This window comes from Cyprinus carpio, chromosome A1 (assembly GCF_018340385.1).
Source record: "Cyprinus carpio isolate SPL01 chromosome A1, ASM1834038v1, whole genome shotgun sequence".
NCBI classification, from domain to species: domain Eukaryota; kingdom Metazoa; phylum Chordata; class Actinopteri; order Cypriniformes; family Cyprinidae; genus Cyprinus; species Cyprinus carpio.
Window position 1 is genome coordinate 20210763 of NC_056572.1, and position 16531 is coordinate 20227293.

The following is a 16531-nucleotide window of genomic DNA, read 5'->3' on the forward strand; positions in this document are numbered from 1 at the left end:
AAATATTGAACTTGACCATGTAAAGACGTGAAGCCAGCTATGAGAACTGTGTGTCCCCGTACAAGAATAGCTCAAGGCTGTGCTGGAGCTGGAAGCAAGGGCTCGTGGAGAATGTTTCCAGGGCGGTCTGCTTGAGGCGGTTTTATGTATTTTTTCTCTGGTTGAGTGGCGTTCATAAAACGTCTGGGAGAGGAGCGAGCTGACTCCAGAGAGTCTGGAGTGGGAAGAGCCCTCGCCGCACGCGGAACGCCCTCGCATCTCCTTCTGCGCATGCCAAGACGCTTCCGAATGCCAGGCGTTCCCCCTCATGCCCAGAGGTGCAGGATACCTCCTCACCAAGAACATTTATAAAGGATTAAATAGGATCAGATTCGTTCTACCGAATAATCACATGCATTACGTGTGAAAAAGAAACGGAGACATGCACAGAAAAAGTTTGCATGAGAGCAATGTTCTTTACAAACATATGCAGACCCAATTCCTTAATTTCTATAAATATTAAATTAGTGCATTTGAACCTGTCTTATATTTAGACATCAAGCGTTTTATGTTAAGACATGGTCTCTTTCATTTATAGTTTCATTTACGCGATTTATGCATTTTAGCCAAAAAAGTGCTTGGTTGCCACGTTAAAAGTAAAATAAAATTATATATATATATATATATATATATATATATATATATATATATATATATATATATATATATATATTATTATTATTATAATTATTTTTATTATTATTATTTTTTTTTTTTTTAATTTTTTTTTTTTTTTTTACAGGGCAAAACCTGAAAAACATATCCACAAAACCCTTGGGTTGCAGGGAAAACAACTTGAAACGACAATCAAAGAACCAAACGTTAGTAAAACGCACATTTAATTATGACTGCAGGTTATAAGCATTTTAATAGATTTTTCACTAAACCAAATATATAGGCTACTGTACAACACACGAAAAAAGGCTACCCGTTTGTACTTGGAATGTGAAATAAACTTCTCTGATTACCCCTTTCATTTTGACTATTACGAAAACAAATAAATAAATAGAAAAATAATTTAATGTGCGTTGCTTGAGCGCATTAGTGGCGCCAAAGAATTCCACAGCAAACATCTTTAGCAAACCCAGCCTGAAAATAGATTTTAAAGTTAATGTTTTCCTAAGATACAGGTCCAGTGACAGAATAGGCCTATTATTATATCCTCATACAACAGGTGTATTCGGCCATTTTTAGTCCTCTGTTAGAATATGGTCCCAGCAGTCATTGCAGAGCTGTGATGAGATTGTATTAAGGTACTGGGCTGTAGATGTGTGACCGTATTGGTGGGTGAGTACCATGAATAGTTTGTCAAAAACGATGGGGCGGTGGTGTTTGGTGGTCCTGTGGGCTGCTCTGAAGCTGTGTCCCCGTCGTTCGGTGTCTGGTTCGGTGGGAAATCCCAACCTGCTTGTGGTGGAGGAGTGCTAGAGGGAGAGTCACCGGCGGCAACCGGCTGGTCTGGTGGAATCTCACCGTTTTTCCACAACTTTTTGAATTTTGAGCGTCGGTTCTGAAACCATATCTTCACCTGTGGTGCACAACAAAAGCGCATCTAAGTTAAACAAGCAATGCATCTAACACATCTATACCTGAAAATAAAGAGAACTACAGAAATACAGCCTCAGATTTATAGCCACAGCATGCAGTAAAAGAGCCGCGTTTGACCTGGGTCTGTGTGAGGCCCAAGGAAGCCGCCAGCTCGGCGCGTTCCGGGAGCGCGAGATACTGGGTTTTCTGGAATCGGCGCTGGAGAGCCGCCAGCTGAAAACTGGAGTAGATGGTTCGCGGTTTCCGGACTTTTTTTGGCTTTCCATTCACCATGCGCACCTCCGGTTCACTCTCTTCTTTCTCTATAAAAAGTTAAACACAAAAGTTGTCATTGTAAAATATGACAATACTACAACAGGTAACAGAAACGACGTTTGGAAATACTGAGGCGGTCTTACCTGGTTCGGTTGGTGTTGGTGAAGAACTGGGTCCATACGTTCCGTAAGCGCCATAGGAAGAAGCATAGCCTAAATCGTAAGCCTTTGGGCTGTAGTGAACATTACCCAATGCACCAGGATGATAGGAATAAGATGCCAGTTGTGCGTACGCTGTCCCCGCGCAGTGACCTGTCTGTGAACTACTGTAGAAGTTGCTGTCGGTCACAGTTGACACCGGCAATGTTGGGGAATCCTGCGACTTGTGAACGGTACTGAAGCTGCTCGAGGTAATGTGGTTTGTATGCATATCCGAGCCAAGGTTATCCAGAACAGCGGTCATTTTGCAGAAAAAAAAGCAGTATAATGAAATTACTTACCGTCACCACTTAAATAGCTATTCAAAATCTGCACCTCTAACAATTAACCGGTTATACAAAAATCACACAACTTAGATGGTCTCGCCTTGAGTTACATAGTTGATAGAGGGTTTGAGCTCCGCGGCGGTCTCTGTCTTGGAGATGCTGACGGGCGGGCCATATACTGGGCGTCATGTGGTAAAGCGAACCAATCGGTTAGCAGGCAGTCCTAAGAAGCACTGCCGGCTGAAGGAAGACTTCTGGCAAGTTGAAAAAACAAAATATCTTGCTGTCCTTGTCTTGAGGTGTTTTTTTTTTAGCAAATAGTTAAGAAATATAACAATCTGTCTTCTGAATATATTAAACATTTGCAAAATAAGGGAATTTCAAAAAGAGACAGAAAACAGCAAAATATAGGCATAGAGAGATTTTTTCTTTTCAGATGGAAACTAGCCATAAAGTAGAATAAAATGCATAAAGGAGCGTTGTCTTTTTCTATAGTAAGAACATTTTGTTGTGCAGCATATTGATTTATATGCAGGCTAATTTAATTTGAATTAAATTTGCTTGTTTATAGTCCCAGTGCAACCTTGTTAAGATGAACCCTCAACCTTTAACCTTGCAAATGGAGCAGTGCGCGTGTAAATTACTCGATAATGGCCTACATTTAGACCAATTAATATTCTAAAAGTATCAAATGAAGCTTACAGTCTTGATTAAAGGGATATATTTCCCCATTGTTGAGAAGCACGGTTTAACTGGAATGCCATCTATCGTTGAAATGTTGTCAGTGTATCTTACGGAAGCAGTCTGCATTCCTCTGACTAATCACAGACGGCGCCAGTCTCCTTACACCCACAGGTGCGCAAAACAGCAATTATGCCCCGGTAAACAGCAGGGATAAAGCGCGGAACCAGCCTTATGTGATGCTCTGTCGCGCCAAACGCCTCGTGCACAGACCTACATAGAAAACTACCTCAGTCATGAGAACTGGCAATTTACTTAGTATTCTGTCAACTCAACAAACTTTGCGGCCTAAACTCTGCCAGCTATAATCCCTAGGTGACTTGTCTCTGCTGTGGTGCGATTTAAAATAGAATTTTGTTATTTTATAAATAAATTAATAATTAAAAGTAGTTATATTATGAGAGCCTATAGTCCACCTCATGTAAAGTGGCTAATAAAATTGATAATGTTAGTGCTGACGTTGGATTGGGTTTGTTGGATAATAGGATAAAAACAAATTGGATCAAAACTAAAGTACAATATCAATAATACATTAAACAACTACACAACAATACATAACAATAATACCAATACCCAAAACCGAGTTTCACAGCTGAACTCAGTCTCTGGACCCTTTTATGTTCTGCTCAGGTCAGGTGTTCAGGTGACAAGTCGTCGAGGGGACCACTGGCGCCCTCCTGCGTCCATAAATACAAAACGACCTTTTTCGAGATGTTGTCTTCCCCAATAAATGCACCCCAAAGTCACCCCACCCTCACGCACACAGATTCAGATTTGTTTGGTGGTTTATTATAGGCTATAAAAATATAAATAAACGAAAAAATATATAAAATAATAATAATTATAATGATAATAAAAACGTTTCTGCAGAAGGATAAAATAATAACAAAAACAACAATAATAATGTTGTTGTTGATGATGATGATAATAATAATTATTATTATAATAGGCGTACAGCATATCTTTAATAGTAGTTGTTGTAGTTTATCCTTCTGCAGAAACTTTTTTTTTAGTTTATTTATATATTGTTGACAATATATACAATATATATTAATGGGATAAAGTTAGACTAAATTTATAATCCTTTACATTTTTTGATATTTACCGAAAGTATGTATTATAAAATTATATAAGTTCATATTTTTTAGCTCTTGCACAGTTGAACTACATTAGTAAACACGAGATGGCACTGTTTGCTTAAAAACCAATTTAGCAAAAATTCGGCTGCTCTGTGTGCGTAAGACTCAGAGCGAGGAGGTCATATAAGTGTAGTTATTACAAGTAATGATTTACAGATATCAACTTTGTACTATTATATTAACAACAAATACTGTATTCACAGAGACTGATACACCAAATGCATGTGGTTTTTGCTGAATCAAATGCAAAACAGAATTATTTTTAGTGAGCATCACAAACAAGGCAATAACATCCATTAGCAAGAACCCAATAGAGAGGTCACTTGACAAAACAAAAAGCAAACATAAAATCTATCTTTGGTCCAACAATAGATACACCTAGCTTTCATCAACATAAATCTCAGGTTTCTTTAGAGAAGACCAAATCAGTAGACAATATGTACACATACAAGAAAAAAACAGTTTTTAGCTGAATGAGGCTTCTTTTCGTAGTACAGTTTTCATTGTTTATGTTTTACTGTGTTCTTACTGTAATCACCTGTTTAGATCTTGCTGAAATTTGTTTGGTTTTACTTTTCTTTAAAATCGGTTTATGGTTCATAACTTCCGGTTACATTCAGAGTTAATGCACAATATTAAATCCAATGCCCTACATACTTCATATATTACGAGAATATGACGCACAAGCTCTCAGCTATCAAAATGACTCTCCAAATGGATTGCTACTTAACCATGATTGGTTTTGCTGCCCTGCGTGATTCTTAGTCATCATCCTCATTCATATTGTCCCAAAGAGTGTGAACTTCCTGTGGGTGTGTGCTTTGTATTCAGAGGAAAGACCATAATCCATAATAATCAAAATCCAGATTTCCGGTGCTTGCTGGCCTAGAGGGGGATCCTGGATTTTTGCCGCAGCAAGAAAATATGCTTGAGGTTGATATACGAATGCTATTAATGGTAATCTCAGTCAGTGTTTGATCAGAGCACACACAAACACATTAATGCTGTTGAATCAGTAAATAAGAGTGCACATGAAATCACTTGCATTACTGTTCAAAAGTTTGGGGGCCATTAGATTTCTTTTTAAAGAAATGAATACTTTGATCAAAAGTGACAGGGAGTAGAAACACTACTACACCATTTTAAAGCTGATTCTAACATACTTTAAATTAAATTAAATCAGATTCAGTTTCAGTTTGAATCTTAACATAAGAAACATCTTGGCTCAGGAAATATCTCTGTTTGACTTATTTGCAAATGTGCTGAATAATGAGAAAATATGTGGGGGTCAGTAAAAGAATTTCTTAGAAACACAACATCACAGCATATTTTGAGTGATTCAAATTATTATGAAGTTCTCCACAATCCAGGATCTGCTTTTCTGAGGATAAGTTTATGAACTTTCTTCAAACATTTTCTTTACACTTGCAAGCTCATATAAATTTGAAGATGAATGTTGAAAATTGAATCATGGCAGCACAAATTAATATGCCACACTCTTATGGAAGTAGTGCCACATAACTAATGAAACGTCAGACAAGTCTTTGGAGTATTTTACAACGTTATTTGTGTAAAAATATGCAATTCAGGCAATACATTTTTGCAGAAATATTTTCTGGAGCTTCCAGACTTGTACTCACCAAGAAAGAAAGCTCTGCCACTGCTGTAGAACAATGTACACATTGCACACAACAGGCAAAAATGTTTTATGGTGTATCCTACTCAATAATTACACCAACCTTTTCCAATAACTCAAATTTAACAGCCTACCTGATTGTGCAACACTTTATTTTAATTGTCCCCTTCAGACATTCTGTTTACTATTAACTTTGGCAACTATATATCATCTAGCAGCCATTAGAGTATTAATAGACTGTTTGCTTATATCTGCTATCATTTTGTTTTGATGGTTTCCCAACATACATTATACTGACTATAAGTAACTTGCTGGTTATGAAGTTGACTGTTTTTTTTTTTTTTTTTTTTTTTAAGATTTAAGTGTAGGAAAGAAGCCTATATCTTACTTAATTCCATTCACACAATTCAATCACAACACTCATGTATATTTTAACTATGTACAACACCATATACCACAAAACTTTTTCCAAAAAAATTAAGTGTTAAAATTTAGAGAAATATGAATTATAACTATATAATAAACTGCATGTGTGCTTGAGATACATAGAATTAATTCGTAAGAATTAAGTCCCACAGTTACTTACATTTTAGATAATAAAACATATTTATTACAGCCACGGTAAAATCTTTTAAGGTAACTTTTGCAGTCTTGTCACTACAGGTTGAATGGTTGAACCTTGGTGACTGTTTATGGATAAAAGTTGGTAGTCAGACTGTCTTTAGGGAGTAGAGCGGAAAACAGAAAAAAGCATTCTCCCTATAAAATATACAAATTTCTTGATGAAAGGAGGAAAAGGAGGACGGGGTAACTGCAATAATAGATGTAAAAAAAAAGTTTACAAAGAAATTGGAAATGAAATGTGTTTAAAATAAAGAAGACAAAAGAGCGAGGTAATGTGTTGGTTTAAGTCATGAATTCTAAGAGTTCATGTCCTGTTAAGATGCAAGGAGACGTGGGATGATAAAAAGCAGCGGTTTTATTAAAGTGTGGGTTTTTTTGATAGGTCTAAATGTGATTTTTCAGTAGATCTCAACATATTATTTGAATAAGACTAACATCAGAAACTACAAACAATCATAACATTGTATATTTAGAGAGGTTAAAATACGTAATTATTTTATGAAATTATTGTACAAAGAGTTGCATTTGTACAGTACACATTATTCCATAACACATCTGATATATTATAAAAATGGCTAGTTCAAACAGTTTAAAAAAATGTAATCCTTCCGTGAGCTATGATTTGCTAAAGCTATCAGCACGCAGTAGGTTGTGTTTAGAAAACATATTTTCCATAATGATGTACGTGTGTCTTCCGTAACTGAGGGTGTGTTGTGTTCTCTGTGGAAACAAAGCAATTTAATTGCAAATAAAATACCATCTTTCACCTTCATCCTTGCCAGAGGTCAAACACTCATGTTATGAAGTGTCTTATACAGTGAGGGTGCGAATCAGTGTGTGTCCTAATCATCTCCCTCGTCCTCTTCCTCATCTCCTCTCCCTCTTCACCCTCCCTCTCCATTCCTTTATTGCAGTGGTTTATGAACCCTCTGGGTGTGGTTCAGGCATTCAGAGCTCAGACAGTAAAAGTTTGTCAGTACATCTGTTTAAGATTATATAGCTAGGGGTGAGATTTAATTTACATTTCCACACAGGAAAATAACAATGCAGCAAATTTCATAAGTATTAGGTGACTTTCCTTCTTCAGTACAAAAAAGATTTTTAGCTGAACCAATGGTGCTTGGTGATTCATGTTGAATTGATTGAATATTGTAAGTAATGTTCAGTTTCTTGCACAGACTAATTATTTTGCTTCATAAGACCTCAATATATCATCAGGAACTGTGGGTACTAATTTTGTGTTTCCTGTACCTGCATTTTTAACTCTCAAAGTGATGACATCTATTGACTTGCATATTTTGAATAACCAAGTATAACCATGGTATCAGCTAACAATCATCATTAGTGTTCTGCTGAAGAAAGAATGTCATTTACATCTTGAATGGCCTGAGGGTAAATTAAAAACAAATTTTCATTTTGGGGATTTCTTTAAAGATGAAAGTCCTATGCAGTTATTTTATTTAATAACCCAAAGATGAATGTAAAAAAGTCACTGTAGGCCTATGTTTGAACAGTGAAATTAACTGTAAAATCAACATTTATTTCTTCTGCTCCTCTGTTATCTTTAGAACATATAGTTAGCTAACAAAGTTATGGATTTTTTTTTTTTTACAGTGAGTTTGAATCAATGATGACCAGTTTGCCAATCAGCTTTGTCATGTTGTCATCTTCCTGTTGTTCCAAAGTCATTATTCACATGGCATTTATGGTTCAGACGACTGGCTGCAATAATTATGCCCATGAGAAAAGATAGCAGATTTCAAATTACGTAATTCCAGTGAGTCCTGTATCAGCCAAGCAACTACCATTGAGATGAATGGAAATGTTAAAGTGAAGTGAAAAAGTGACGTGACATACAGCCAAGTATGGTGACCCATACTCAGAATTCATGTTCTAAATTTAACCCATCCAAAGTGCACACACACAGCAGCGAACACACACACACAGTGAACACACACCCAGAGCAGTTGGCAGCCATTTATGCTGCGGCACCCGGGGAGCAGTTGGGGGTTCAGTGCCTTTCTCAAGGGCACTTCAATCGTGGTATTGCCGACCCGAGACTTGAACCCACAACCTTAGGGTTAGGAGTTAAACTTGAAATTGTCTTTTCTACTTTAGAAAGTTAATAGAGCAGGAAGTTGCAGTTTAGGGTTAGCAATATCTTTATCTTATCTTATTTACAAAAGATTTGAACTCATTTCGGTTTATTATTTATTTTTCGTTTTTTATTTGTTTTCATAGCAGTATCTGGCAACACTGCAATGATCGCCAGAACTTAAACTGACAGTAATCAAAAGAACTCAAGGACATGTTATTGCTGACAGGATATCACATTTGGTAAGGCAAACACAAGAAAAAAACAACAACAAAAAAACATGATATTAGGCTGATATCTGTCAGAAACTTTATCAACGCTATTAAAACAATAGCATATGACACTAGTGCAAGTAGAACAAGTAGTTACAGAATGAAAAATAAAATAAATTAGTAAATAAATAATGCAAACAGCCATGAAGAAGTTTATGCTATTTCATTGAGTATTGTAGTTAAATTTTCACAAAATCATCCTAACAACATTCATAAGAGCACTAGACAAAGTTATCATCTATATAGGAATGGTTATTAATGAAAACTATAACATTAATACTATTATTAACAGTATAATATAGTTTTATTACTGTAACTTTTTTGTATTGTGCCACCATAACATTTTTACTGACCCCTTTCGGCCACTCTATAAAAAAAATCCTGGAGGTGCCACTGCTTTGCCTACCTGCGCTCTTGGCCCTCACAGAGTACCAAGGCTGTAGGTTTTCTTCCTGGAACGTTTACTTATGGCTGGGCTGACTTCTACGAGTTTAACCCTATTGCCTCCTGCAAGGCTTCCCTGCAAATTACTTGTTCCTCTGGGCCCCTTAAGGCAAGTATGAGTCGTTCCTTTAAGCATAGCACATTGGGATTGTACTGGTTCCCCATAGCGTCTTAGCAGACGCAGTGAACTACTAGCTTACTAGGGCTGCCCCCTAATAGTCGACTAACCATTGGTCAACCAGAAGAGGATTGGTCGAACAAAATTTTATTAGTCACTTAGTTGCAGTAAAAAAAATTTTAAAAATCCACAGGCGAAGTCACACAGTCCATGGATGGACAGATCATTAACATTTGGTCAATATGTGGTAATCATGTGGTAATACAGTACATTGGGCAGGACATCCAAACGCTCACCTATTACTATCATTCATCAACCTAAAATATAGCTTATCATCTGAAATATGTAAGTATTAGCAACTTTACATGGCTGCTCAATCTAATATTAACCTAGAAAAATGTGCACTATTCAGGTGTCTGTGTGGAGTGTGGAAGCTGAACAGTAGTGCTCACTGCAGGACAGATGGAGGCGCCGGTGCGCTCACTTGCTCTTAAAATACTCCAACATTTTTGGTCACACAGATAAGAGTATAATACATCTATCAAACCTGTAAAGATTCTACGTTTATTTGTGTGCACTCAGAATAACAATGGAATGTTGAACTTTTGAAAAATAATGAAAGCAAAATTTGCTTTCTGCCCTCTCTGTCTTTGCGAACTTAAACGCGAAACTCTGAAACTCTATGTATACTTGCCTTACAGATATGAAAAACATATCTATAGAAAGCGAAATGTCTACTTTCAGATGAACCAGTTCAAATGGAAAATAAATATTCTCCAATTATGTAATCTATATGAAACATACAGGTGCATACACTACTATGAAGATGACGAGTCAGTGTCGCCGATTTCATCTCTTAAGCCGAAAACAAAGAAAGGGAGTTTTCGAGAAAGTTTTCTTAGCAGACGCAGTACTCATTTGCGTATCTCAGGGAACCGAGGTTATGTTTGTAACCGAGTATGTTTTTGACATAAACAAAACCAGTTAATTTACACACTTACACACTCTTTAGCTGAACATCTCAGGTCTTTTGCCTTTCTAGATCTATTTCCTCAGTATTGAATCTAATGTAGCTGTTCCGTGGATTTTCAAGGAGGAAAAAATTAGTGGCTTTGTGTGTGTGTGTGTGTGTGTGTGTGTGTGTGAGAGAGAGAGAGAGAGAGAGAGAGGCAACAGATGCAATTTGCTTGTACTTTCCCTTAAAGGACAGGGCTTAACACTGCCAGCTATGTGTACCCTGAGGGTGCATCGTGTGTGAGTGTGTGTGTGAGAAAGAAAGTGTATTGAGTCTTTTTGTTTTGTTCACCTGTGGAGAAAAACCGGTTTGACAGTTTCACTCCTACAGACGCCTGTGGGGCCTATTTTCCTTACAGCAGAGAAATGGAGGTAGAATGCATGACAGAGTTCACAACACGTGGTTTTGAAAAAGATCAATACAAATGCAAGGAAAAATGGCAAAGTCACATTCTTGTTTTATTTCTCTTTTTTTTTCTCTTTATTTCTCTTTTCCTCTCCTCCCTCTGTCTATCTCCCCTCTCTTTTCCACAACCAACATGAACAAAGAATGCACTGTGAAATTAGCATGAAGAAAATGAATAGGGTTACAGTATGAGCAGACAGTAGTAGAGAGTATGGAACAATTTACAGAACAGCAACAGATCGCACATTTGATTCAGGTTTAAAACTGTGCGTTAGTAACAAATTGCCGCGTATAAAATGAGAGAGGCAGATCTAGACCCACCCAACCTTGCTCTCTTTTTCCACTTAAGTTTTATTTTTAACAATAATGGCTTGATGGCTGTTGGACTCAACAAAACAACTGGAAGGAAGTCTTGGCTTTTGAGTGAGGGGAAGGGCACTGGGAATAGCTGAGGACGACAGCAATGCGAATGTCAGACATCTGAAAAGAACAGACATGCATATACTTATGAACCAACACAGTCACATATGCTATGAAGTCTTGGAATTCTCACACACAAACCCCTTTACAGTTTTAAAGTCTATGGTTAATGTCATAGGCCAGTGCTACAAAATCAGATTTTTCCCATTTTCTCCAGGAATGAGACCTAGTTTTCCACTTGTTTCAATGTAACATTTTGCAACTAAAGCTGTCCATCTGCCAAACCGATGGAGATCAGGAGATGCTAAATGTGTTTTGTGTGCAATAATTGCACGCATTAAGTCTTAATGAATTTATACTTTCAAAACCTTGTCCAAAGTGGCTCCTAAAAATATCCAGTGTTTCAGAGTGCACTGGGCTCAGCCAAACTGTAATAAAAGGCACAGTAATCTTATTCACACACCAAATATGCATTCTGGGTACAAGTTCTTACAGTACTGTTTCCTGTTGCCATAGTATTAATCTCTTTTCCACCTCACTCCCTCTGTGTATGTGTTTATCCATGACTCCCAGCAGGGTTTAGATTGCTTTTGTTTGCTCAGGCAAAAAACAGCCACAAATATGTGGTGTACAGTACAAATAATTATTATAGCATTTACTGTTTTTCTCTTAATTTCTATTTTTCTTTCCCTCAACCATGCCCATCTGTCAGTCAGTTTTGTAGTCATCAGGTTTAACAAGCTTATCATAATATATATATATATATATATATATATATATATATATATATATATATTATATATATATATATATATATATATATATATATATATATACATACATACATACATACATACATATATATATAATCTATATAATGTTTTACTGTTTGCTTTACAGAGATAGAACTTGGATATACCTTTCAGCATTGATGGTGCCTTTCCAGATGTGTAAGCTGCCCATGCCACACGCACTCATACAACCCCATACCATCAGAGATGCAGGCTTCTGAACTGAGCGCTTGATAACAACTTGGGTTGTCCTTGTCCTCTTTAGTCCGGATGACATGGCATCCCAGTTTTCCAAAAAGAACTTCAAATTTTGATTCGTCTGACCACAGAACAGTTTTCCACTTTGCCACAGTCCATTTTAAATGATCCTTGGCCCAGAGAAAACGCCTGCGCTTCTGGATCATGTTTAGATATGCCTTCTTTTTTGACCTATAGAGTTTTAGCCAGCAACGGCAAATGGCATGGTGGATTGTGTTCACCAACAATGTTTTCTGGAAGTATTGCTGTGCCTATGTTGTGATTTCCATTACTGTAGCATTCCTGTATGTGATGCAGTGCCATCTAAGGGCCCGAAGATCAAGGGCATCCAGTATGGTTTTCCGGCCTTGGCCCTTACACACAGAGATTGTTCCAGATTCTCTGAATCTTTGGATGATATTATGCACTGTAGATGATGATAACTTTAAACTCTTTGCAATTTTTCTCTGAGATACTCCTTTCTGATATTGCTAACTATTTTTCACCGCAGCATTGGGGGAATTGGTGATCCTCTGCCCATCTTGACTTCTGAGAGACACTGCCACTCTGAGATGCTCTTTTTATACCCAATCATGTTGCCAATTGACCTAAGAAGTTGCAAAATGGTCCTCCAGCTGTTCCTTATATGTAAATTTAACTTTTCCGCCCTCTTATTGCTACCTGTCCCAACTTTTTTGGAATGTGTAGCTCTCATGAAATCCAAAATGAGCCAATATTTGGCATGACATTTCATCATGTCTCACTTTCAACATTTGATATGTTATCTATATTCTATTGTGAATAAAATATAAGTTTATGAGATTTGTAAATTATTCCATTCCTTTTTTACTCACAATTTGTATAGTGTCCCAACTTTTTTGGAATTGGGTTTTGTGTACATATATATATATATATATATATATATATATATATATATATATATATATATATATATATATATATATATATATATATATATATAGTATCAAATAGTATCTAATTAATAATCATATTTAGAGCAGTGATTGTTAATTTTGATACAGATGTTTGCTGATTGAAAACCATGTAAAATTCGATGCAGATGACAAATGCATTTGAAACCCCCAGGATTTGATGAGTTTTCAAATAATATTGTGTTCATTTAATTGAAATTGAATGTTACATTTATGTATTGTTATTCAGAAATGTTTCCGAGTGTTTTATGTGCATTAATTGGTAAAAAGAGGAGTGAAATGTAATGTGATATTCCATTTAGCTGCTTAAATGTTAAATTGCACAAGATAATGATTTGTTTATGTGTTACATATGTAGGCTACTGAGCAGAAAAAGAGGCACGTACATAGTATCTTCATATAGATTGAGGATGAAATTTAAAAGAGATATGTTGTATTTTATGTTTATTGCTTATTTCCAAAGTGCTTATGTCAGCCAGAACATCTACACTAAATCAGTATGATTTCTTCAAGATCATTCTGCTGATCTTACAAGCACTTGAAAAAAAGACCTATTCTTCACTTAACACTTTTGCCACATGTCCCCTTCAGCACATGAGTTGATTACATGAAATCAGCTTGACATGCTATATTCAATTCAAAAGTATTTAAAAGTAACATTAATTCAGAGACTAGATTATTTGTCATATCACAGGGCAATTTAAAATTTTAAATGAATTATAAGCACTTAGAAAAAGATCAACACTTTCTATAATTCTATACACTTTTCTAAGATATACATATGTTCATTCAAATTTAAAACAACACAGAATAAATAAATATTGCCTCCTCTGTTGTGACTATACTCACAATATAGCTTGGCCTTGAGTGTCTCAGTGTTTTTATAAAACACTAACTTAATGCAAGCATTTACAGAACACTATTCTATTGGTCCTGTGCAGTACTACATACTCTGGCACTATCCATTAATATTCAATGATTGCACTTTTTCTGTGGTGTGCTGCATCTAGTAAAACTTGTTATCTTCTTATTATGATTTTATTTAAACGCATATATGTCAACTAAAAGGTATATGCAATCTCATTTTCATATATCATATTAATGGCAAACATTCCAAGTGTGCTCTTCCATGATTTTAGGAAAACCTTATTAGACACAGTTTGTCATTGACTTCATAGACAACAGCAAAACTCCTCAAGCAGTTCAAATCACTATGAAAAATGAACAAAAATAAAGGATAAAGTGATGTTAAGACTGCACTGATTGCAGTAAGAAAGTGGTTGACGGGTTTATTGAGGGATTGAGGCTACTTGAGGGATTACTCATTCTAATTTGTCTCTACGTGTTGAGCATTGTGTTGAGAAAAAGGAGGGAGTTAAAGAAAGTGTGAACAAAATGCATGTGAATGAATAGACAGTGTGTGAAAAGAGGGTGGAGCTAAACATGCCATGTCTGTCTGTAATGATAAAGAATACAAAAGTGTACAAACTCATTTGGTGTCTGTCTGTGTGCAGGTGAGTGTGACTACAGCGCACTAAAGCCCTTAACTCTGCGTAAATATATTTGTTAAACATGTATTTCATAATGCTTGTAATCATCCACAATGCTTTCTTTACTATTGTCACCTACTATTGAAAGCTAGAGGTCTCTCTTCCTTAGCAAACTGATACTGACGAATGTCCATTCTAATTAAATGCATCAATTTGCAATTTGGTTAGATAACTTGTTATGGAATCAGCGAGAAAGTGAGTGCTGTGAGTGACAGTACAGTGAAATGTGTCAAGTTTTGTCCCTCAGAATCATAAATTAGTCATGTTTGTTTATTATAAGGTGAAAAAGATCAATAATGTCAATGTACAGGAGGGATGTGTTCCTTTCAGAACTAAAAAGAGAACTCCTTTGTAATTTCAATTCCAAATTTGTGAATATTAAGTGAGGAAGCAAATAGAATACATATTTTTAACTAAGGTAGGTAGAATTAAAAATGCAATGCAAAGCAAAGAAATTATTAAGACACTGTATTTGTAGTTTTTAAATTACATCAATTTACAAGAATCCTTTAATTTAATCTAAATATTTGTCAATATTTTGATAGCATTAAACTTATAATTAGACAAAATTAATGATGTAGTTACTTATGTTTTGGTGCAAACCTTTTGGGTGACTGCAGTATGTACAAAATGTATTTCCAGTCATTTTAATACAACATCATGGTGTGGCCAGTTCAGTTGAAATTCACACTAATTATTTGACAGAGAACCAATTCTTAATTTTTTTTTCTCTGAATTAAATATGACAACATCGTGTTAAACTTCACAAAGCTGCATGGGATTTCCATTACAATGATTAATAACCAACATCCACTGATTCATTCATAAAATTAAAACTCAGTTCTTGCAGGGAAAGGCAGTGCAAAGCAACCTAAAAGATCACTTACACTCTTGGACAAGACAAAACATGAGGCTGTCAACATATATCTCCATTAGCAGCCCCAGCCCAACCCCTGAAGACACATTAGCTGACAGAATGCACTCTCTCTGGTCAGACTAAAGTGTCCCAGAGCTGTCTTTAAAGCACTATGTCTATTAATATGTTATATTTACAAACCTTCAGAGAAATCCAGAACAGTGTACACAAGAAAATTAAAAATCTAAAGGTACAGAACAGAGGGGACATTAATATGATTTAAAGCATCCAGAATGGACCTGTGACAGCAGACTGAGATTTATGGCTCTGGGATAATTCTGCTCTCCATACAGATTTTTATGCTGCTGCTGTGTGGAAACACCAAACACCAATGTTAGTGAGAAAAAGAAAAAAGAGGAGGAAGAGAAAGTGCATACTGAGTGATTGGAGGGAAGGAGGGTGGATAGAGAAAGGGAGAAAGATATGGAGGGAAAGGCGGGTTGGGAGAAGAGGTTTTTTGCCTACCGCAGAAACAGAAGCACAGAGGATGCAGTATGCACAGTGCTGCACTCTGCACTCACACACCTGGACAATAACAACACATATGTACGGATGTTGTTTGTTGACTTCAGTTCAGCATTTAACACCGTCATTCCCTCCAAGCTGACCACAAAACTTGGAGACCTGGACATTAACACCTCCCTCTGCAACTGGATCATGGACTTTCTGACCAGCAGACCTCAGCATGTTAGGTCAGGCCACACCTGCTCCTCCACCATCACACTTAACACCGCCGTACCACAGGGCTGTGTGCTGAGCCCATTCCTCTACTCCCTCTACACCCACGACTGCAAGCCTGTACATTGATCCAACTCCATCATTAAGTTTGCAGATGACACCACGGTGATT

General features: G+C 36.4%; 1 protein-coding gene across 1 annotated transcript; it reads right to left on the minus strand.

The window, feature by feature from the left end:
* Nucleotides 1-818: 818 nt before the first annotated feature.
* LOC109098117 (homeobox protein Dlx2b-like) lies at nucleotides 819-2484 on the minus strand. Its single transcript, XM_019111732.2, has 3 exons — nucleotides 1986-2484; nucleotides 1705-1889; nucleotides 819-1567 (listed from the first exon to the last, which is right to left on the minus strand). Exons 1-3 carry the CDS (start codon nucleotides 2302-2304, stop codon nucleotides 1241-1243), a joined length of 831 nt encoding a protein of 276 aa, XP_018967277.1. The 5' UTR covers nucleotides 2305-2484; the 3' UTR covers nucleotides 819-1240.
* Nucleotides 2485-16531: the final 14047 nt, after the last annotated feature.

Bases quoted from the DNA above. Each gene is read 5' to 3' on its own strand.
- LOC109098117 (XM_019111732.2), bottom strand. From the start codon at position 2,304: ATGACCGCTGTTCTGGATAACCTTGGCTCGGATATGCATACAAACCAC. The intron at 1,890-1,985 runs GTAAGACCGCCT...AACTTTTTATAG, and splicing joins ACCAACACCAACCGAACCAG to AGAAAGAAGAGAGTGAACCG. The intron at 1,568-1,704 runs GTCAAACGCGGC...TGTGCACCACAG, and splicing joins TGGGCCTCACACAGACCCAG to GTGAAGATATGGTTTCAGAA.